This window comes from Drosophila miranda, assembly GCF_003369915.1.
Source record: "Drosophila miranda strain MSH22 chromosome Y unlocalized genomic scaffold, D.miranda_PacBio2.1 Contig_Y3_pilon, whole genome shotgun sequence".
Classification (NCBI taxonomy): domain Eukaryota; kingdom Metazoa; phylum Arthropoda; class Insecta; order Diptera; family Drosophilidae; genus Drosophila; species Drosophila miranda.
Window position 1 is genome coordinate 3,147,761 of NW_022881625.1, and position 24,304 is coordinate 3,172,064.

Below are 24,304 nucleotides of genomic sequence, written 5' to 3' on the forward strand. Positions count from 1 at the left end.
GGTTGGTGTTGGCTGCTGCACTCGAGTGGCACTGGTCCGGCCACCAAACTGCATTGTCGTTGTGCTGGCGTTGACATCGAAAAGTGATGCCAACGAATCATGATATTGGCCGCATCCAAGTGGCGAACTGGTCCGGCCCCCAGGATACGTTGTCGTTTTTGTTGTTGTTGGCCGCATCCGAGTGGCTGCTGGTCCGGCCACCCAGGATGCGCTGTCAGTTGGATTGGCCTGGCCTCCTCAGCCACGTTCATCGTCGGTTTGTAATGGCGTTTTGAGTGGCTGCTGGTCCGGCCACCCAGTTGAGGAGGGGTTTGCTTTGGCGTGTAATTTTAATTTGTTTATTTGCAGGTACTTGTCGGCGTTTGGATGTTGTTGCTGGCGACCCTTGTCTGATTTGTGTTGGCGTAAGAGACGTTTGCGGGTGAGTATTTGTGTTTATTGGCAGCCTCTCTCCTGATTATTCTTCCTTTTGTAGGATTTGCTGGCGTCCGGCGGCTCAACACCAGGCCATCCCGCCCTCACATAATTGGCATGAGAGACGGGTGTGACCCAGTGGAGCGGCAACAGGCGCCAGCATCTGCGTCGTCGTTGGAAATGGCAGCTGTTGGTTCTATGGCACCACATAGACGTCCCGGACTGACGGGGACAGACAGTTGGACAGCAAACTGACAGCGCCAACCGACTGCGAGCCCCAGCTCCAGCCCCAGCTCCAGCCCCACGTCCAGTCTTCCATCGAGGTCCCTTTGTCGGTGGAAAGTGCAGCCGGACATACCACAGGCTTCTCCCAGCTGTCAGTCCGAGGCACTTTACATAACATATTCTCCTACGAGCATGATTCAAATAAAAGGTACCCCAATCGCAAAGCAGGCCTCGAAGTAGGCCTTTAATTGGACGTTACAGGAACCCCACCCGTTCGTCATAAACAGTCGGGCTTTGGAAGGAACATCTCGAAAAAAAAAATAAAAAAAAAATCTGTAAAATCGTTGTGAAAAAAGTAAAAATGTCAGATGTGAAAATAAAATTCGATTGGGGCGACGCCAGTGTGGATCAGCCCATGCCACAGGCCTTCAAGGAGAAGGAGGTGGCCAAGGCCGGCTGCCACACCCCCGGGTCTACCGCTTCAAGGACATCTACGAGGGCAAGAGGAAGCAGCAGCTGAGCAAGTGCCTCGAGGCGGAGCGCAAGCAGCGCGAGTTCCACAGCCGTCCAGTGCCCAACTTTCCCCAGATCCACGAGCGCCAGGCGGCCAAGCCCGTCGTCCACCGTGTCACCCAGCCGGTCACCCCCAACGTGCTCAAGAACTCTGCTCCGGCGGAGATGAGGCGCCGCTAGCGGCTGGAGTTTGAGTCCTCGCGTCCAGCTCTGAAGCCTCTGCCCAGCAACTTCAATGCCCAGACCTCGCAGAAGCAGGAGGCCCGTCGCCAGCAGCAGGAGGAGCAGCGCCTCCGTAAGGAGCGTGACGACTACCAGAAGCACCGCCAGTTGACCACGTTCCGGGCTAGTCCCAGCCCGTTCAGCACTACGCCACGTTAGTGGGGAGTGGCCTTCCTTTTTCCCGTCATCCCTTTGCCCTTTTTCAATTTTGTTTTGTTTCTTTGTTTTTAAATTGTTCAAATTTGTTTTGTTGTTCGAAGAAATTAAATTACTATAATCAGCACAGACGTACACCCATGAGTACATGAGTGTGAATGACTGCACAATCAATTTGTTCGGCATACCCTTGGCGAGGGGTACACCACCAAAGGGTCGAAACGAAACGCACTACAACGAAATCCACCTCGAAAGGGTATCCCTCTGTTCGGTCTCCCAGGCGAGACCCATTTTCTGGTTTAAAATGGCTCGGGTCGGTGGCTCCATCAATCAAGTGGCCCCCGACCCAGCCCCAAGCCAAGCCACAGCCAATCCGCAGGGCAGGGCCACGCCCACGTGTGCCCGTACAAACAATTTGTTGTAAGTGTATCAATTGATGCGCCCCGATGCACGTACGAGTGTGAGCTTTCCACGTGTGCCAGTGTGGAGGAGGAGTACGTCACATAATCAATAGCACAAATACTAAAACAAGCACTCAAACTGTCAAAGCGATGATTTATAGTGTTGACATTCGCTTTTTGGCTCCATCAATGCTTTCACTCACCCCAATATTGAGTGAGATGAAAGTGGTCCGAGGGCAGCAGCACCGATAAGTAGGCAATGGAGAATTTGCATTGGCCGTTTGTTTTAGTGGCTGTCTGTGTTGTCGTTGGTTAATGGCCAGTGTCTTATGTTTGTGCTGTTTGTGTTGGCTGCTCTGTTGGCGGGGGATGGAATGGGAAGGCGGAAATTTGCCTGCTCCCGTATAACCGCCCGGATACTTTAAACTTCCGGATCTTACGATCCGGGCGCGAGACGCTCCGAAGAGTCGACCGCATAGCATCTTGTGGCCGGTTTAAATGGCTTTGTTGGGGCATTTGGCAGAGTGGGGAAGGATGGCAGTGTTCATTTTAGTCCTGTTCAACCGCATTTGGCATTTAGTGACGTTTGAAGTGGGTGGGGGCGTGGGTGAGGAATTGGCTGGGCATTAATTGCCGAAGTTGGCGACCGATAACACACCGGCATTGATAAATGCTATTTGAATTTGTAGTGACTTTTTGGTGTGTTATCGGCTCGGGTATTTTTCTAATTGGCGTGGTATTTTTGGGTCATTAATGGCGTTGCCACTTGTCAGGTATTGGGGAATGGGTGATAGTTGGGAAAGAAGAAGAAGAGGGAAAGGTAAATATGCTAAAATAAATAACTAAAATTAATTAAATTACATTACAGCTAAGGACAATCTATCTACAATTACTACAAATAAGGACTACAAAACTACAGAGATATATACAAGGTAAAACAAACAATAATTACAATACATTTACACAACAATAAACATACTTAAATATCATTTATTTTTAACAGGAGGACAACTACAACAAAGCACCGGCCGGCATGGCAAACGCAATGCAGAACATTGCGCCGCATACCGGCCGGCTCTGTTGTCCCCTGTGCAGGATTAGTGGCACCATCTGGGATCTTTGGTGGCGATGGCTGGACTTGGAGATGGCGTGCATCGTAGGCAAAGGTGTTCATTGACGAGTGGCTCTGGTCCGGCCGCCCACGTTGCATCTGTCGTTGGTTGGTGTTGGCTGCTGCACTCGAGTGGCACTGGTCCGGCCACCAAACTGCATTGTCGTTGTGCTGGCGTTGACATCGAAAAGTGATGCCAACGAATCATGATATTGGCCGCATCCAAGTGGCGAACTGGTCCGGCCACCAGGATACGTTGTCGTTTTTGTTGTTGTTGGCCGCATCCGAGTGGCTGCTGGTCCGGCCACCCAGGATGCGCTGTCAGTTGGATTGGCCTGGCCTCCTCGGCCACGTTCATCGTCGGTTTGTAATGGCGATTTGAGTGGCTGCTGGTCCGGCCACCCAGTTGAGGAGGTGTTTGCTTTGGCGTGTGATTTTAATTTGTTTATTTGCAGGTACTTGTCGGCGTTTGGATGTTGTTGCTGGCGACCCTTGTCTGATTTGTGTTGGCGTAAGAGACGTTTGCGGGTGAGTATTTGTGTTTATTGGCAGCCTCTCTCCTGATTCTCCTTCTTTTGCAGGATTTGCTGGCGTCCGGCGGCTCAACACCAGGCCATCCCGCCCTCACATATTTGGCATGAGAGACGGGTGTGACCCAGTGGGGCGGCAACAGGCGCCAGCATCTGTGTCGTCGTTGGAAATGGCAGCTGTTGGTTCGGATTGGCGTGACGTCACGGCCATGGTCAGGCGGCAGCGTCATCAGATGAGGCCTCCTTTTCCGTCCCTTGGCAGAAAATTTATGATGTTGATGGCGAGGCAGCTTCTTGTTGGTCAGCTCTGTCTGGTGATTGGCAGGTAAGTGTGGATTTCATGTGTTTTGGCCGTTTTTCGTTGTTGTCCGTATTGACGTCTTTTTCCTTTGTTGCAGTGGCTGTCTCTGGATCAACGATTGGCACCACATAGACGTCCCGGACTGACGGGGACAGACAGTTGGACAGCAAACTGACAGCGCCAACCGACTGCGAGCCCCAGCTCCAGCCCCACGTCCAGTCTTCCATCGAGGTCCCTTTGTCGGTGGAAAGTGCAGCCGGACATAACACAGGCTTCTCCCAGCTGTCAGTCCGAGGCACTTTACATAACATATTCTCCTACGAGCATGATTCAAATAAAAGGTACCCCAATCGCAAAGCAGGCCTCGAAGTAGGCCTTTAATTGGACGTTACAGGAACCCCACCCGTTCGTCATAAACAGTCGGGCTTTGGAAGGAAGCACATCTCGAAAAAAAAAATAAAAAATAAATCTGTAAAATCGTTGTGAAAAAAGTAAAAATGTCTGATGTGAAAATAAAATTCGATTGGGGCGACGCCAGTGTGGATCAGCCCATGCCACAGGCCTTCAAGGAGAAGGAGGTGGCCAAGGCCGGCTGCCACACCCCCCGGGTCTACCGCTTCAAGGACATCTACGAGGGCAAGAGGAAGCAGCAGCTGAGCAAGTGCCTCGAGGCGGAGCGCAAGCAGCGCGAGCTCCACAGCCGTCCAGTGCCCAACTTTCCCCAGATCCACGAGCGCCAGGCGGCCAAGCCCGTCGTCCACCGTGTCACCCAGCCGGTCACCCCCAACGTGCTCAAGAACTCTGCTCCGGCGGAGATGAGGCGCCGCCAGCGGCTGGAGTTTGAGTCCTCGCGTCCAGCTCTGAGGCCTCTGCCCAGCAACTTCAATGCCCAGACCTCGCAGAAGCAGGAGGCCCGTCGCCAGCAGCAGGAGGAGCAGTGCCTCCGTAAGGAGCGTGAGGACTACCAGAAGCACCGCCAGTTGACCACGTTCCGGGCTAGTCCCAGCCCGTTCAGCACTACGCCACGTTAGTGGGGAGTGGCCTTCCTTTTTCCCGTCATCCCTTTGCCCCTTTTTCAATTTTGTTTTGTTTCTTTGTTTTTAAATTGTTGTTCAAATTTGTTTTGTTGTTCGAAGAAATTAAATTACTATAATCAGCACAGACGTACACCCATGAGTACATGAGTGTGAATGACTGCACAATCAATTTGTTCGGCATACCCTTGGCGAGGGGTACACCACCAAAGGGTCGAAACGAAACGCACTACAACGAAATCCACCTCGAAAGGGTATCCCTCTGTTCGGTCTCCCAGGCGAGACCCATTTTCTGGTTTAAAATGGCTCGGGTCGGTGGCTCCATCAATCAAGTGGCCCCCGACCCAGCCCCAAGCCAAGCCACAGCCAATCCGCAGGGCAGGGCCACGCCCACGTGTGCCCGTACAAACAATTTGTTGTAAGTGTATCAATTGATGCGCCCCCGATGCACGTACGAGTGTGAGCTTTCCACGTGTGCCAGTGTGGAGGAGGAGTACGTCACATAATCAATAGCACAAATACTAAAACAAGCACTCAAACTGTCAAAGCGATGATTGATAGTGTTGACATTCGCTTTTTGGCTCCATCAATGCTTTCACTCACCCCAATATTGAGTGAGATGAAAGTGGTCCGAGGGCAGCAGCACCGATAAGTAGGCAATGGAGAATTTGCATTGGCCGTTTGTTTTAGTGGCTGTCTGTGTTGTCGTTGGTTAATGGCCAGTGTCTTATGTTTGTGCTGTTTGTGTTGGCTGCTCTGTTGGCGGGGGATGGAATGGGAAGGGGGAAATTTGCCTGCTCCCGTATAGCCGCCCGGATACTTTAAACTTCCGGATCTTACGATCCGGGCGCGAGACGCTCCGAAGAGTCGACCGCATAGCATCTTGTGGCCGGTTTAAATGGCTTTGGCATTTAATGGCTTTGGGGCATTTGGCAGAGTGGCGAAGGATGGCAGTGTTCATTTTAGTCCTGTTCAACCGCATTTGGCATTTAGTGACGTTTGAAGTGGGTGGGGGGGGTTGGTGAGGAATTGGCTGGTCATTAATTGCCGAAGTTGGCGACCGATAACACACCGGCATTGATAAATGCTATTTGAATTTGTAGTGACTTTTTGGTGTGTTATCGGCTCGGGTATTTTTCTAATTGGCGTGGTATTTTTGGGTCATTAATGGCGTTGCCACTTGTCAGGTATTGGGGAATGGGTGATAGTTGGGAAAGAAGAAGAAGAGGGAAAGGTAAATATGCTAAAATAAATAACTAAAATTAATTAAATTACATTACAGCTAAGGACAATCTATCTACAATTACTACAAATAAGGACTACAAAACTACAGAGATATATACAAGGTAAAACAAACAATAATTACAATACATTTACACAACAATAAACATACTTAAATATCATTTATTTTTAACAGGAGGACAACTACAACAAAGCACCGGCCGGCATGGCAAACGCAATGCAGAACATTGCGCCGCATACCGGCCAGCTCTGTTGTCCCCCTGTGCAGGATTAGTGGCACCATCTGGGATCTTTGGTGGCGATGGCTGGACTTGGAGATGGCGTGCATCGTGGGCAAAGGTGTTCATTGACGAGCGGCTCTGGTCCGGCCGCCCACCTTGCATCTGTCGTTGGTTGGTGTTGGCTGCTGCACTCGAGTGGCACTGGTCCGGCCACAAAACTGCATTGTCGTTGTGCTGGCGTTGACATCGAAAAGTGATGCCAACGAATCATGATATTGGCCGCATCCAAGTGGCGAACTGGTCCGGCCACCAGGATACGTTGTCGTTTTTGTTGTTGTTGGCCGCATCCGAGTGGCTGCTGGTCCGGCCACCCAGGATGCGCTGTCAGTTGGATTGGCCTGGCCTCCTCGGCCACGTTCATCGTCGGTTTGTAATGGCGATTTGAGTGGCTGCTGGTCCGGCCACCCAGTTGAGGAGGTGTTTGCTTTGGCGTGTGATTTTAATTTGTTTATTTGCAGGTACTTGTCGGCGTAGGGATGTTGTTGCTGGCGACCCTTGTCTGATTTGTGTTGGCGTAAGAGACGTTTGCGGGTGAGTATTTGTGTTTATTGGCAGCCTCTCTCCTGATTCTCCTTCTTTTGCAGGATTTGCTGGCGTCCGGCGGCTCAACACCAGGCCATCCCGCCCTCACATAATTGGCATGAGAGACGGGTGTGACCCAGTGGAGCGGCAACAGGCGCCAGCATCTGTGTCGTCGTTGGAAATGGCAGCTGTTGGTTCGGATTGGCGTGACGTCACGGCCATGGTCAGGCGGCAGCGTCATCAGATGAGGCCTCCTTTTCCGTCCCCTTGGCAGAAAATTGATGATGTTGATGGCGAGGCAGCTTCTTGTTGGTCAGCTCTGTCTGGTGATTGGCAGGTAAGTGTGGATTTCATGTTTTTTGGCCGTTTTTCGTTGTTGTCCGTATTGACGTCTTTTTCCTTTGTTGCAGTGGCTGTCTCTGGATCGACGATTGGGCGCATTAACAGGCACCGCCCGATCGCATGCTTTCGCGTGCGCTGGCGATTTGGGCCCTCCACACTTGGCCCAGACCCTCCAGATCGTCAAATGGATCGTGGTCGGTCCATTCGTCATCATCTTCGTCGTCAATTGCTTCACATCGGATTCGGAGTCCGATATGGCTGCGGCGTCAAAGTGCGTATTTGGTGCTGGTGATGGCTGTGTGGATGCTGCTGCTGCTGTTGATGTCCGTAGTGGCGGCACTCCTCCCGTGCTCTCGTCCCTTGCCTGCAGCAGGTTTGTCAGTTTCGTTGTAATTGCTGCCAGCTTTTCTTCCAGCTCTCTAATTTTTCTGGCATATCTTTCTAGATTATGGGCACAGCTCCCATCGCACTGGGCGCCTGGCTGCTGCTGTAGCTGGGATTGGCGTGGCGTCGGGGCATCATTCGCGATCGGTTGCATCGGTTGGACCCTCTGGTGTTGGCGCCCCCTGGTCGATGGCTGGGGATGATGGTCGCCATACCGATGCTGCTGCCGATGCTGCCGATCCGGATGGTGTTGGCGTTGCTGCTGCGGATTATGGAGTGGCTGTGGATGTGGCTGCTGCTGGCTACGTTGGATTGGCTGCTGTCGCTGTTGGATTGGCTGTGGCTGCTGATTGCGATGCTCCTCCTCCCTGGCGAGCCGCTGCCTGGCTGCCTTGTAGGCGCTGCAGCCCTTGTAGGCGCTGATGTGGGCGCCCTGGCAGTTGGCGTATTTGGGAGCGACGTTCCTCGGCTTGCTGCACTCCGTCGTCAGGTGTCCACCCGCGCATTTCATGCAGACAGCAGCTCGTCTACAATATGCGCGGGTGTGGCCAAACACCTGACATCGATGGCACTGGGCAGGGTCACGGGAGACTCCAAGTCTCTCAACCGTGACGGGCCTCCCACCCAGGCGTCGCAGCTTCAACACATCGAATTGACCACGGTCCGGTTTGGGGGCGATCTCAGCCTCGAAGAGGTTGTATTGGCGGCTGCGATCGAATCGATCAGTGATCGCCCGAGTAAACCGGACCGTGTACCCCTCGGCCTGCATGCAGTCCCGGAACCAGTCAGAGGGCGTGGAATGGGGGAGACCTCGGATGAGGATCCTCAATCCTCTGTCCTCCACAGGCTGATGCCCGAACTCGCCGTGCCGGATGTCATTGGCAATGGCAAGGGTGTGTGTATTGGGAGTGGCAGTAGTTGTGTTGGTGTTGGCTATGGCGATGGTGCTGGTGTGAGTGGCGGTGACGGTGTTGGTGTTTGTATTTGTGTTTTTTGTTTGCTGCCGCTGCTGGTGATGGCGGCCCCGTCGTCTGGCCTGCTTCCTCTCACCATCACCCTCATCGTCACTCCCACTGTCGATGAGGGCGCGGCGTCGTTTTGGTGTTGGTGGGATTGGTGGCATTTGTGCAGGCTGGGCATTGGCACGGATCGACCCGCTGCTCGAACTCGAACCAGGTTCGGCTCTCAACAGGTTCGATCCGGTCGTGTGTGTGTGTGTGTGCGTGGCGGCCCGTTGGCCCGCTCTTGCGCGTCGGTTCTTGCCGGCTCTCCTCCGTCTTCTCCCTCTCCCGTTACTCACGAACTGTTTTGTGCGTCCGAGAGCGTGAGAGGCGGGAAAAGTGGCGTCTTGTTGGGCCTTTCTTTTGTGTTTGGCGCCTTTCTTTGGGTATTATTGGCAAGGTGGGTGGGGGGGGGGGGGAATGGCTGTGTCTGTGTGTGTATTGGCGGCATCTGCGTACTCACGATCGGTGCAGTCTGTGTTGGCGTTTTTGTTGCTGCTGCTGATGCAGCCACCGTCGCTGTGGCGTCGGCGCTCTACATTGGCATCGTCGTTGGTGTTGGCGCCTGCGCCGAGGGCTCTGCTGCTGGTGCTGCTATTGGCGGTGTTGGTGTTGTTGGCTGCTGCTGCTGCTGCTAGGGCGCCTCTTCGGGCCGCTCTGCCGCCGTCGCTGTGGCGTCTGTTCGACCCTCGTCTGGCCATTCCTCTCGTCATAGTTGTTGTTAGTTTGTGTATTGGCGATTTGCTGTCTGTTTGTTGTTTTCCCTTATTGAAAAGTCTCTTGTGTGTGTTTGTTTGTGTTTAATGTATTTATTGGCCATTTCTGTCTCTTTACACAGTTTGTCTCTCGTTAGGTTTGTGTTTTTATAAGTTAATGTTATTTATTGGCGTTTAAAATTAATGACATTTATTGGGGAGCAGAAAGCTTGTCGATAGTTGTAGTGGCGGTGGTCGGGGGAGGAAGGGACTTTTTGTCCAGCCACTGCAACAAAGAAAAAGACGTCAATACGGACAACAAAGAAAGACTGCCAAAACACACAAAATCTCCACACTTACCTGCCAATCACCAGACAGAGCTGACCAACAAGAAGCTGCCTCGCCACCAACATTGACAATTTCCTGCCAAATGGGCGGAATATGAGGCCCCTTTCTGATGACGCTGCCACCGACCATCACAATGACGTCACGCCACTCCAAACAGACAGCAGCCATTCCAACGACGACGCAGATGCTGGCGCCTGTTGCCGCTCCACTGGGTCACACCCGTCTCTCATGCCAATTATGTGAGGGCGGGATGGCCTGGTGTTGAGCCGCCGGACGCCAGCAAATCCTGCAAAAGGAAGAAGAAAAAGGAGAATCATGAACGAGGCTGCCAATAAAAAACACAAATACTCACCTGCAAACGTCTCCTATGCCAACACAAACCAGACAAGGGTAGCCAGCAACAACATCCAAATCGACGACAGGCACCTGCAAATAAACACAAATTAAAAATCAAACGCCAAAACAAACACCTCCTCAACTGGGTGGCCGGACCAGCAGCCACTCAAAACGCCATTACAAATTGACGACGAACGTGGCCGAGGAGGCCAGGCCAATTCTACTGACAACGCATCCTGGGTGGCCGGACCAGCAGCCACTCGGATGCGGCCAACAATTAAAACCGACAACGTATCCTGGTGGCCGGAACAGTTCGCCACTTGGATGCGGCCAATACTACAATTTGTTGGCATCACACATCGATGCCAACGCCAACACACTGGACAATGCATCTTCGGGTGGCCGGACCAGTGCCACTCGGTCTGCTGCAACAAACCCACAGACAGATGCAACGTGGGCGGCCGGACCAGAGCCGCTCGCCATCAACAACACCATCATTGCCCACGATGCACGCCAATACACACATCCAGCCAATAAACAACACACAGGGGGACAACAGAGCCGGCCGGTATACAGCGTAATGTTCGCATTGCGTTTGTTATGCCCGCCGGTGCTCCGTTGTTGTTTGTCCTCCTGTTAGAAATAAAATAAATATAATTAATATGTTTATATGTTGTAAATGTATGTCAATTATCGTTTATTTTACCTTGTCTGCATCAATGTTCTTGTTGTAGATGTCAATCCTGTTGTTTCTGTAGTTTTTGCATGTCCGTAGATAGTTTGTCCATAGTTTTAGTTACTAGCCTGTGATATTAGGAATAAGTTTTTGTAAATTAATGTAGTTTTCTCTGTAGTTAATTGTAAATTTTCGTAGTTTTCTAATTAGTTTTATCTTCTTCCCAACCTATCTGCCATTCCCATAATTCCCCTTGACACGTGGTATTACCACAAATACCACGCAAATACCAGACTTTGACCGATAACACACCAAAAAGCCATTTCAAACTTAAAATGCATTTCTCAATGACCAGTGTGTTATCGGTCGCAAATTCGGCAATTTACGCCCAGCCATTTCCTGAACCCACCCACCCCCACCCACTTCAATGCCACTAAATGCCAAATGCGGTTGTGCAGGAATAAAATGTACACTGCCAACCTTCGCCACTCTGCCAAATGCCCCAACAAAGCCATTTAAACCGCCCACAAGATGCTATGCGGTCGACTCCCCGCCGATATATCCACGGCCATAGCCCGCCTCTCACGCTCTCGGACGCACAAAACAGTTCGAGAGTAACGGGAGAGGGAGAAGACAGAGGAGAGCCGGCAAGCCGACGAGAAAGAGCGGGCCAACGGGCCGCCACGTACACACACACACACACACACGACCGGATCGAACCTGTTGCGAGTCGAACCTGGTTCGAGTTCGAGCAGCGGGTCGATCCGTGCCAATGCCCAGCCTGCACAAATGCCACCAATCCCACCAACACCAAAACGACGCTGCGCCCTCATCGACAGTGGGAGTGACGATGAGGGTGAGGGTGAGAGGAAGCAGGCTAGACGACGGGGCCGCCATCACCAGCAGCGGCAGCAGCGGCCGCCAATTGGGAAGCCGAAGAAAAAAAGGCAGACAATGGAGGAGCTAGAGGCTATTGTCCAGGAGCAGCTGAGGCAGCACGAGTTGAGGGAGCAACAGCAGAAGCAGCAGAAACGGACGGCAGATGCAGCCAACACCAACACAGTTGCCGATCCTGCCACTATGCCGCAATCTGCACAGCCAACACATGCCCCTGCCCCTGCCCATGCCCCTGCCACTACTATAAATGCCAATAGCCAGACCCACAGCCATCACCAACATCGACAACAGCCAATACATAGACAATTACCAGCCATTCACACAGACAATACCACAATTAACAATAGAGATAATAATGACGCCAATACAATTACAAATACAAATACACCTGCCAATACAAACACCAACACCACCACCGCCATCACCATCACAAACACCCCTGCCACTACCACCGACGATGACATCCGGCACGGCGAATTCGGGCATCAGCCCAGCCAGGATCGTGGGTTGAGGATTCTCATCCGAGGACTCTCCCACTCCACGCCGCCGGATTGGATTCGCAGCAGTATGCTGAACGAGGGGTTCACGGTTCGGTTTGTGAGCGTGATCACCGATCGATGCGATCGCAGCCGTCAATACAACCTCTTCGAGGCTGAGATCGCCCCCAAACCGGACCGTGGCCAATACGACGTCTTAAAGCTGCGACGCATGGGTGGGAGGCCCGTCACGGTTGAGAGACTTGGAGTCTCCCGTGACCCCGCCCAGTGCCATCGATGTCAGGTGTTTGGCCACACCCGCGCATACTGTAGACGAGCTGCTGTCTGCATGAAATGCGCGGGTGGACATCTGACGACGGAGTGCAGCAAGCCAAGGAACGTTGCTCCCAAGTGCGTCAACTGCCAGGGCGCCCACATCAGCGCCTACAAGGGCTGCAGCGCCTACAAGGCAGCCAGGCAGCGGCTCGTGGCCCACAGGGTCGCCAGGGATGAGGAGCGTCGCAATCAGCAGCCACAGCCAATCCAACAGCGACAACAGCCAATACAACGTAGCCAGCAGCAGCCACAGCCACTCCATAATCCGCAGCAGCAACGCCAACTCCAACCGGATCGGCAGCATCGGCAGCAGCATCGGTATGGCGACCATCATCCCCAGCCATCGACCAGGGGGCGCCAATACCGACGGGTCCAGCCGATCGCTGCGGCGCCTGTTAATGCGCCCAATCGTTGATCCAGAGACAGCCACTGCAACAAAGAAAAACCGTCAATTCACGACAACACGAAAGACGGCCAAAACACATGAAAATCACACGTACCTGCCAATCACCAGACAGAGCTGACCAACAAGAAGCTGCCTCGCCACCAAAATTGACAATTTCCTGCCAATTGGGCGGAAAAGGAGGCCTCTTTCTGATGACGCTGCCACCACACCATCAAAATGACGTCACGCAAATACCTGCTCACAGCTGCCATTCCAAACGACGATGCAGATGCTGACGCCTGTTGCCGCTCCACTGGGTCGCACCCGTCTCTCATGCCATGTAGTGACGCTTGAACCAGCTACAAAAGTATTACTACAACAACAGAAAAAAAAGTAAAAGAACGGAAAAACAAAAAAACTAATCAAAAATTTTAAATCCAGGGAATATCGTAATTGCGTTTAGCGCCCCTATTGCTCGTGATCGGCGGGTACTTTTTGGGCAGACGGTCGGACTCGGGAGAGAGCAGGCAGCGGTTATGTTAACTCGAGGGAAATGGTGGTTGGCACTTTCGCTGTTAGGAGGTTTCGTGGATGCAAGCCCAGCTACGGTCGCTCTTTTCGATTTTGGGCCCCACTTCAGAAGGTAGTGTTTTTGGTGGAAAGGGGGAAAAACCAAACTAAACCTCGCGCCAGTGCCAAATCAAAGAAAAACGAGGGGGAACGTTGTGAGTTTCTGCGGACACCGCAACTCTACGGTTATACCCGATACTGAGTCAGTATGGCTCTCCTCCGGCAGACGCCGCTAATATTAAACGACACGACAAAGAGTGCGTGCGAGAGAGACAGAAAATCAGTCTGAGCGTGACGTCGGGCGCTGCGTAGCCACTGAAAATTGATTTGTTCCTATTGGCTATAAAAATGATCTGATCTGATCCAGATTCAGCAATCTGATAGATATGGTCATTGTCTATGATTCTGCGTTTTTAGTTTTCTCGAATGTGCAATATTGTGGATGCAACAGATTTTCGTTTTTTGTGGGGGCGGAAGGGGGTGGGGCGAAATTCTGAGATATACGTTTTATAGTGAGATCTAACAGAAGTGCGGATACCAAATTTGGTTACTCTAGCCTTAATAGTCTCTGAGATGTGTGGATGCCACAGATTTTCGTCCTTTGCGGGGGCGGAAGGGGGTGTGGCGAAATTTGGACATGAAACGGTCAAGGTCAGATATCACAGGAGTGTGGATACCAAATTTGGTTGTTCTGGCTCTTATAGGTTCTGAGATCCTTGAACTCATATTTTGCAATTGGCAAAGCCGACCATGAAACCTGTGTGTTAGAGAGAGACAGAGCGAGAAAGAATGAAATTGTTTTCTTGATTCTGGCTATAATAATTATACGATCTGGTTGAGATTTTACACTCTGGAACATATAGTCATCCTCTACGATTCTGCGTTTTTGGTTTTATCGTATCTTTAAAAATGTGGATGCCACAGATTTTCGTCCTTTGTGGGGGCGGAAGTGGGCGGGGCAAAGTTTTGAAATATTTTTGTAGCAGTGACATATCACAGATGTCTGGATCCAAAACATCGTTGCTCTAGCTCTTATAGTCTTTGAGGCGCTGAAGGGGACGGACGGACGGACGGACGGACGGACGGACGGACGGACGGACGGACAGACAGACAGGGCTCAATCGACTCGGCTATTGATGCTGATCAAGAATATATATACTTTATGGGGTCGGAAACGATTCCTTCTGGACGTGACACACATCCACTTTTACCACAAATCTAATATACTCCAATACTCATTTTGAGTATCGGGTATAAAAAGAAAAAAAAGAGGAATCGTGTTGCTTTCCAATTATACCATAAAGAAATCGAAAAGAAATTTGCCACCCCATTAAGGGGGCGTTCCATTCTGACCCCACGCCGGAGGCAAGGCATCCGAAAGTGGTCTCTTTTTTTTTTGTTTCGGACGGCCATATGCAAGTTAATATAACAAGAGTGCCAATCGCCACATAGCGGTAAGTTGGACATTGGGGCTTAGGTGTCGCTAGGTAGTGTTAAACGGAACATGGGTTTTATTCTATTACAGAATTGGCACTTTGTGCCAAGCAGATTTCCAAGGGAGAATAGCGGAAAAAGATAATTGGGATCGATGACCGAGCCGGCCACAGCCACAACCAGCTGGCCATAGAAAGGGAAGAGAAGAGACTGCGCTCCCGAAAAAAAGCACAAGAACCGATCGAAGCACCGATCGATGGCGCAGAGAAGCACAAGGCAGAGAAGAGTCCGCCGCTCCAGCTGTGGATCCGACTCAGTGCATCAGCAGCATCGTCGGCGCCGGGAAGCTGCGAAACTAAAGCGGAATATCGAACATTTTTTTTTGCCCCAATTTTTTTTTTGCGTAAATATCTTGCCCTCGGCCGACCTGGCTTAGTGAAAAAAAAATAAAGGGAATAAAAACCCAGATCAAAATTATACCCATGAGCCAGTAGGCAAAGTCTTAGTGAGTACGAATACAAATACCTTGCTCCCCTTTCGGCAGTGCAGCGCCGTTAATTCAGTCTTGATTTTCTTTTCCCTTAAACCGTAAGGGCTAGCCCTATGTGGAGCCCAAAGAAAAAAAAGGCATAAGGGAAAAGAAATACAATATCAATGCACAAAAGCAAAGAAAAAAAAGCAGTCCCCCGAAAGCCTCTGCGCGCCTTGTTCTTTCTCTTCTTTTCTCTTTTTGTTGTTGTGCTCTCCCAATAAAATTACATTTACAGCAATTACAGCAAGCGGATCGTCTTCGACAAAAGCGCTTTTGGAGATGGATGGCACGTAAGTGAAAGAATATTGCTTTACTCTAAATAAAATGCATACATGAGCGTGAGAGGAGAGTTATAGGAAAGAAGGAAGGGGAGAGGTAAAACAGTTGGGCAGATCCACATGCCGGAAGAGATAGCAAGAACAGTAACCGTGGGTTTTTTGTTGTTGGCATAAATGCTCTTTTAAATTTGTATGCCAGTTTAGCGGCTACCTCCTATATACATATACTGTTTATTTTATATTATATACATAATTAATTCTTTTTTTTTGGTATTTTTCTATTTATTTATAATTCTTCTGTTTTAATTATTATTAGTATTTTTTTAATTTCCAACCTGAAATATTATTGAATTCTGTTGTTCGCTAAATTAGTTTTGGAGTCAATTGGGAGTTTAAATAGAGTAGGGAAATGCCCCTGTGTGAAACAATAAATAAATTTTAAAATTAAATCGATAGTGAACTAAATTATTTTAGGGCGCCATGCCGAGTGGATTATGGAAATGAAGTGAGTCTGGGGGTTTTAGGGATCATCGGCCACTACTATGGCTTTGCGGCCCAGATGGTCAAGGTAGGGTGGGCAAAACGCTGCTGCACCTACAGCTACTCAGCAGCGCAACCCGTACTTCAGCATGTTCTGTTTTCTTTGCAGAGCAACCTCTATGTGTGCATAGCTTGTCACTCTTGGTAATTTCTCTTCTGTATGTCCAGTCCGATCGATCATGTGTTAGGGAGGAAAACAGCACGCGAAATCAATATTATTATAGGTATCCAATGCGAGCAGGTAGCACAGTGGTAAATCCTCACCCCCCCCCCCCCCCCCCCCCCACCCCTTGCCGACGACAAATAGAAGCCGGAACCAGCGCGTGCTCCTCTGGTCGCTACAATAAGATCAGCTCGTTATGATAGCGTATCGCTATACGTTGTATGCTACAGCCATTATGTGAGGGCGGGATGGCCTGGTGTTGAGCCGCCAGACGCCAGCAAATCCTGCAAAAGGAGAATCAGGAAAAAAAAGGCTGCCAATTAAAACACAAATACTCGCCTGCAAAAGTCTCTCACGCCATCACAAACCGGACAAAGGTCGCCAGCAACAACATCCAAACGCTGACAGTACCTGCAAATAAACATAAATTAAAAATCAAACGCCAAAAACAAACACCTCATCTGGATGGCCGGACCAGCAGCCATTTAAAACGCCATTAAAAACCGACGATGAACGTGGCCGAGGAGGCCAGGCCAATCCACCTGACAACGCATCCTGGTGGCCGGACCAGCAGCCACTCGGATGCGGCCAATAACTCGACTCGTTGGCATCAATCACACGATGCCAATGCCAACACAAGGACAATGCAGTTGGGTGGCCGGACCAGTGCCACTCGAGTGCAGCAGCCAACACCAACCAGCGACAAATGCAACGTGGGCGACCGGACCAGAGCCACTTGCCATCAACACCATCAATGCCCACGATGCACGCCATCTCCAAGTCCAGCCATCGCCACTAAAGATCTCAGGTGGTGCCACTAATCCTGCACAGGGGGACAACGGAGCCGGCCGGTATGCGGCGCAATGCTCTGCATTCCGTTTGCCATGCCGGCCGGTGCTGTGTTGTAGTTGCCCTCCTGTTAACAAAATAAATGATATTTAAGTATGTTTATTGTTGTGTAAATGTATTGTAATTATTGTTTGTTTTACCTTGTATATATCTCTGTAGTTTTGTAGTCCTTATTTGTAGTAATTGTAGATAGATTGTCCTTAGCTGTAATGTAATTTAGTTAATTTTAGTTATTTATTTTAGCATAATTACCTTTCTCTCTTCTTCTTCTTTCCCAACTATCACCCATTCCACAATACCTGACAAGTGGCAACGCCATTAATGACCCAAAAATACCACGCCAATTAGAAAAATACCCGAGCCGATAACACACCAAAAAGTCACTACAAATTCAAATTGCCTTTCTCAATGCCCAGTGCGTTATCGGCCGCCAACTTCGGCAATTTATGCCCAGCCAATTCCTCCCCACCCCCACCCACTTCAAATGCCACTAAATGCCAAATGCAGTTGAGCAGGACTAAAATGAACACTGCCATCCTACGCCACTCTGCCAAAAGCCCCAACAAAGCCATTTAAACCGCCCACAAGATGCTAAGCGGTCGACTCTTCGGAGCGTCTCGCGCCCGGATCGTAAGATCCGGAAGTTGAAAGTATCCGGGCGGTTATACGGGAGCAGGCAAATTTCCCCCTTCCCATTCCAATACAGCCAATACACGGAGACAAAGAACACACAAGAACACTAGCCATTAACCAACAACAACACAGACAGCCACTAAAACAAACGGCCACTACAATCTTCCATTGCCTACTTATCGGTGCTGCTGCCCTCGGACTACTTTCATCACACTCAATATTGGGGTGAGTGAAAGTTGAACCGGGGGTGAGAGCACCGGTAAATGACGATCGGCGATCGGGCCTTTCGAGTTGAGGGGGAGAGTATGAGAGTTGGCGGACATGTGAGAGTTCCACCATGAACCTCGTCCGCCACTCTCATCTCGTCCACCCGCTCGAGAGGTCGCGATCGTCGGACGTGCCAAAACCGTTTCGTGTCTTTTTCGTGTCGCCGTTTTCCGTTGTCTTGCTGTTGTGCTTTGTTTTCTTTTTTTGTGGTGTCTGTCGTGTGCCGTGCCGTGCCGTGCCCCCGCTGACATGACAAAAAGTCCCTTCCTCCCCCCGACTACCGCCACTACTACTATCGACAAGCTTTCTGCTCCCCAATAAATGTCATTAATTTTAAACGCCAATAAATAACATTAACTTATAAAAACACAAACCTAACGAGAGACAAACTGTGTAAAGAGACAGAAAGTGCCAATAAATACATTAAACACAAACACACACACACAAGAGACTTTTCAATAAGGGAAAACAACAAACAGACAGCAAATCGTCAATACACAAACTAACAACAACTATGACGAGAGGAATGGCCAGACGAGGGTCGAACAGACGCCACAGCGACGGCGGCAGAGCGGCCCGCAGAGGCGCCCTAGCAGCAGCAGCAGCAGCCAACAACACCAACACCAACACCGCCAATAGCAGCAGTAGCAGCAGAGCCCTCGGCGCAGACGCCAACACCAACGCCCCAGCCAGTGCAGAGCGCCGACGCCACAGCCATCCATCGAGTGAGTACCCAGCCATTGCCATGGCCGATTTATCCACGGCCACAGCCACACCCCCCTCGAGCCCCATCAAATCCCGTAACCCCGCCAAATCCAAAAATCCCGCCAAACGCAAAGGGAAAGGCCGATAGGACGCCGCTCTCGCTGCCGCTTTTCCCGCCTCTCACGCTCTCGGACATACAAAACCGTTCGAGAGTAACGGGAGAGGGAGAAGACGGAGGAGAGCCGGCAAACCGAAGCGCAAGAGTGGAGCGCCAAAACGGCCAACGGGCCGCCACACACACACACACGACCGGATCGAACCTGTTGCGAGTCGAACCTGGTTCGAGCTCGAGCAGCGGGTCGATCCGTGCCAATGCCCAGCCTGCACAAATGCCACCAATCCCACCAACACCAAAACGACGCCGCGCCCTCTTCGACAGTGGGAGTGACGATGAGGGTGATGGTGAGAGGAAGCAGGCCAGACGACGGGGCCGCCATCACCAGCAGCGGCAGCAAACACAAAACACAAATACAAACACCAACACCGTCACCGCTACTCACACCAGCACCATCGCCATAACCAACACCAACACAACTACTGCCACTCCCAATACACACACCCTTGCCATTGCCAATGACATCCGGCACGGCGAGTTCGGGCATCAGCCTGTGGAGGACAGAGGATTGAGGATCCTCATCCGAGGTCTTCCCCATTCCACGCCCTGTGACTGGTTCCGGGACTGCATGCAGGCCGAGGGGTACACGGTCCGGTATACTCGGGCGATCACCGATCGATTCGATCGCAGCCGTCAATTCAACCTCTTTGAGGCTGAGATCGCCCCCAAACCGGACCGTGGCCAATACGAGGTATTGAAGCTGCGACGCCTGGGTGGGAGGCCCGTCACGGTTGAGAGACTTGGAGTCTCCCGTGACCCTGCCCAGTGCCATCGATGTCAGGTGTTTGGCCACACCCGCGCATACTGTAGACGAGCTGCTGTCTGCATGAAATGCGCGGGTGGACACCTGACGACGGAGTGCAGCAAGCCGAGGAACGTCGCTCCCAAATGCGCCAACTGCCAGGGCGCCCACATCAGCGCCTACAAGGGCTGCAGCGCCTACAAGGCAGCCAGGCAGCGGCTCCTGGCCCACAGGGTCGCTGTCCAGGAGCATCGACGGCAGCAGCAGCTATAATGTTACGGCTACGGGCTGGTTAAATCTTGTTGGCAATGCAGCCTCAGCAGGAAAGGGAATCGGGGTTAGTGCACTATACTGCGCTCTGGGCTCAGCTCGCCGGATGGGGTCGGGGTCTTTCCTATCCCTATACTTCCTGGTTCTCGCCATATTATAAAAATTTAAGGGCCCTAACACAGAATCTACTTTGATCAAAACAAAAAAAAAACAAATGTAATCAATCCCCGGTCGGCATAGATGGCAAGAAGGAATCCGGTAGTCGCGTATTTAATTTAGTGATCCTAGGTGAAGGAGATCACTAGTTCCTCTATACCCTCCCTACCTTCGGCAATGCGTGGAACGATGTTGGCATGGCCCCTAACGTAACTACCGCGCATTATTACACTCGATGCATCATTGGCATTATGTACTTAGACAGAATGGTTGTTATTTATTCCAAATTCATGTCAATTCAAAATAGTTCGATTAATCAAGATTCAAAAGATTCATATATAACAAAAGGTTCATTAACTTAAGATATAAAATACAATTCATAGCAAACTGAGCCTTTTTACTCACGAAGGTCAACATTCCATTCAATACGAAACTAAAGATCATTACCAAATTCAAACACTTTCCTTGACGAGCTCGTTGGGCCCAATGAACTGCTTCGGTAGCTGTGGAACAATATTAATTATATAAAATAGTAAAGAATTAAAGAATGATATTTTGGCCGACATTGCCAGAGTGAATCAAGGCTAAACATTGAGTGGATTAGGAAAGGACTTAAGACATATGATAAAGAAATTAATTCTATAGGAAAGATATTCCTTAATATAACTGTATATGTTTATATGATTTTACATTTAAAGTCAAATTTAATTGAAGTGCAAACACAAGAATGCAAGCAAAGGAAAAGAGAATGTCGATGATCAAATTAATGCACGTTTATATGTGTGTGCATACGCACGCATATGTCCGAATTCTCTTCGAACGAAAGCTCGCTCTTGGCGTGTGAGCTATCACGCTCTTCCTTTCATTACGCTGCACCGCTGCTATACCCTGCTATTTCGCGGGTATGTTCGTACTCACGAATCGATGATCACATGTTGTCCACGACACAGGTCACCCTAGATTCCGATTCCTGATCTTGTATTCACATCTTCTGCACAATTTTAGCTGACATAAATTTCCACTTTAATTCCTAGGCGTTGTCGATTCCGCATCAAGGATGTTGAGTTGCATCTCGCAAGATACGCTTAGAGGGCATTCAAAAGTCGATACAGATCGTCCGTACAACGGAAACGCTGGTAATTCGAAGCGGCCAAAAATAAGACACTGGAGGTTGCGTGGGGGGGTTAGGCGTGAGAGCGCCAAAGCACGGCAGACCTCCAGTGACCAAGAGATTCTGTAATAGATTCGGAATTCAGTGAATGTACCAAACCTGCTTTCCTCTATAATCACCTTTTTCTCTACGTAGCACTTTGCACTTTCACCACACAATACAGCTTGATCTTGCTTTTTAGTCGATTCTCCGCCGACTTGCAGTTATGTAATTTGGTATGTATTATGTAATACAGGGACACGTGAACTTCCACTAGAGTTTGCCACTATTGGCACAGGCACAACCGAAGTGGTTTGGGAGAAAAATGGAATTGATCCGCGTGTTCACCGTCGCTGTCGGCTTAAGCGGCATAGACGAGCTTTAACGGGACCCTTCCATGGAATTCGGTCTCGAGAGACGAAAAAGAACATTCGAGCAATTAAAGCTCCATATTCGAAGTAGCTGTTTTTAAAGCCTTGGTGTTCGAACTAATCAAGTTGGCGCGTGATTTGAATCTGCTTTATATCTGGGAAATTATTAGGGAATTTAATCTGGGTTTGCTTCACTGGCCACTACACTCTCCACCACCAGATTATGTCCCGGAGTGATCGACAGGGATCGTAATCGAAAGGAAAAGAAGGACAGTGAATTAGCGGGTTTGAATATCCTTTACGTGGTATACTCCCATTTTCTTTCCTTTCTCGTTCGATAATTCGTAATAAACAGGACTTAGCTTTTTCGTTACTGTTGCTGTCACAAACCTCTGCGCTAATTTATGGCTGAATTGTTTAGACGCGTTGCTTTGGGAGAAATTGCGAACGTAAACCTGATCTCCGACGTTGAATTGTATGTTTCTACTCCTCAAATTGTATACCCTCGCGTTGGTTGCATGAGCCTTTGCATTGTTGACCTTTGCTGCATACCTTGCCAACTGCAGAGCATCGGGGTAATTAACTCTAGAATCATCTGATAGCAAGTTAAGTTTCCTGAGCAATTCGTAATCCTTGCCATTCAAAATCATGTTTTGCCCAAACGTAAGGAAGTAAGGAGAATATCCGGTGGTTGTATGTAGACTGGATCGAATAGCACCGTTAATCTCATTCAGTCGTTGATCCCAGGTAGTGTGATCTTTCCCCACGTACGCACGGATCGCCGCCAAAACCGATCGGTTTAAGCGCTCGCTTGCATTCGCTTGAGGCGAATAAAAAGCGGTACAAATATGTTTAATTGAAAATCGAGTTAGAAAAGCCTCAAAGAATCCTGATCGAAATTGAGAACCATTGTCCGTTAAGATGGATTCCGGCACTCCAAACGTAAAGAAAATGGAATTTTCTAAGTACTCGCAAATCTTTCCGGAAGTGAATCGTTTCAATGGACAGAGGAAATGGAATTTTGTACAATGATCCACGATTATTAATAATCCGATATTCCCTGACTTTGAACGAGGGTATGGACCTAACAGATCCATGTAGAGTCGTTGAAACGGTCTCTCTGATTGCATTGGCTTTCCCAATGGTGGTCGTAATACTATATTGGGACTTTTGGTCTGTTTACAAATGACACAATTATTCACATACTCTCGGATTTGAACCAACATCTTGGGCCAGAACAGGTATCTCTTAAGTTTTTCAACGGTTTTACCCATCCCGCCATGTGATGCGCTAGGAGAATCAAACAAGCCGTTTGATAACACTACTGACTAGGCCAGAGGGTACCCATAATTTCCACGACTGGTGGTCAGATTCAGAATCTCCAATCGAAGCTTCGGTGCGTTTGTATACATAGCCATCTGTTATTTTTAAATCTGGAAGTTTCTCTTGGTTCTGCTGAATGCGTTCAATTAAATCAAGATATTCCAACGAAGTGAAATGCTCGGACTCTAAATCGATGATCGGCCCTAGATCTATAAACTCATCTACTGACGATTCATTTTGCCTTTACAGAGTGTCAGCAATAACATTTTGTGAACCCTTCCGGTGTTCAATGCGAAAATCAAAACCCTGTAACTGTATAGCCCATCGCGCGAGCCTTCCAGACAAATCCTTTTGTCGCATCAACCACTGCAATGCTGCATGGTCGGTTATTACTAAGAATTCCTGGCCTTCTATGTAAGCTCGAAATTTCTTAATTCCCTTAATAGCTGCTAGACATTCTAGTTCTGTAACGGAATAATTCCGTTGAGCTTTGGATAACTTAACCGACATGTATCCAATTGGCATTTCGAAGCCTTCTTTATTCTCTTGAGATAGGACGCACCCGAGACCAAAAGAACTAGCATCACACAATAAGATGAATTTCTTAGAAAAATCAGGAGTTCTGAGGATTGGAGCTAATGTTAATCTTCGTTTCAATTCTTCAAAAGCATTGGTTGCGGTTTCATTCCATATTAAGGAAGTATTCTGTTTCTTAAGCATCTCGGTCAAACAGGAATGGTGAAATTGATGTGGACACGGTGTCGTGGCAAACAATTGATCTTTCTCAAGTTAATCGTGGCAAATGCGACAATAGCCATGCTGATTTAATGCAGTTTCAAAGCTATTATCTTTACTGGCCATATTTCCTCTTAATTTTATTTATTTTTTTTTTTTTTCAATCAGCTAAATATGTGTAACTCCTCTCTTCTGCCTCTATGATTATTGAATTAAATGGATATTAAAGGTTCCTATTAGACTATGTCTGATACTCGTCGGGAACTCAAAGTTTCTCTAAGACCCGCCATTCCAAGTACCGAACAAGTCATGTTCCTATAAAGTTGAAAGTGGTCGTGCGTCTGGTTGGGTCGATCAATACAAAATCCTGAATTGCAATCGCAAATTCCACAGCTCAGATACACGGCACTAACATCTTTATTCTACTAAAATATTTTCTTCAGACATCTATACAGTTCACGCCGTCATTTCTTGGTAGACCAATCCCTACTCAGTCGAATTGAAATCTCCATTCCAAAAGCTGACTACACGTCTACACGATATACCGAATTTTCTAATTAACAGGCTAATGGATGTATTAACA

General features: G+C 49.4%; 2 protein-coding genes, 1 long non-coding RNA gene and 1 pseudogene across 3 annotated transcripts; all 4 read left to right on the forward strand.

Moving 5' to 3' along the window:
* Positions 1 to 987: 987 nt before the first annotated feature.
* LOC117194432 lies at positions 988 to 1,951 on the forward strand (annotated as a pseudogene).
* Positions 1,952 to 3,853: 1,902 nt separating this feature from the next.
* Positions 3,854 to 5,040, forward strand: LOC117194429. The gene is made up of 2 exons (XM_033398996.1): positions 3,854 to 3,897; positions 3,971 to 5,040. The coding sequence occupies exon 2, from the start codon at positions 4,371 to 4,373 to the stop codon at positions 4,902 to 4,904; it is 534 nt and encodes a 177-aa protein (XP_033254887.1). The 5' UTR covers positions 3,854 to 3,897; positions 3,971 to 4,370; the 3' UTR covers positions 4,905 to 5,040.
* A 2,103-nt stretch (positions 5,041 to 7,143) lies between these two features.
* On the forward strand, positions 7,144 to 7,717 carry LOC117194582. The gene is made up of 3 exons (XM_033399120.1): positions 7,144 to 7,289; positions 7,363 to 7,621; positions 7,710 to 7,717. Exons 1-3 carry the CDS (start codon positions 7,173 to 7,175, stop codon positions 7,715 to 7,717), a joined length of 384 nt encoding a protein of 127 aa, XP_033255011.1. The 5' UTR covers positions 7,144 to 7,172.
* A 6,996-nt stretch (positions 7,718 to 14,713) lies between these two features.
* Positions 14,714 to 15,060, forward strand: LOC117194355. Its single transcript, XR_004474805.1, has 2 exons — positions 14,714 to 14,852; positions 14,924 to 15,060. It is a non-coding gene; the product is annotated as an uncharacterized LOC117194355 (long non-coding RNA).
* Positions 15,061 to 24,304: the final 9,244 nt, after the last annotated feature.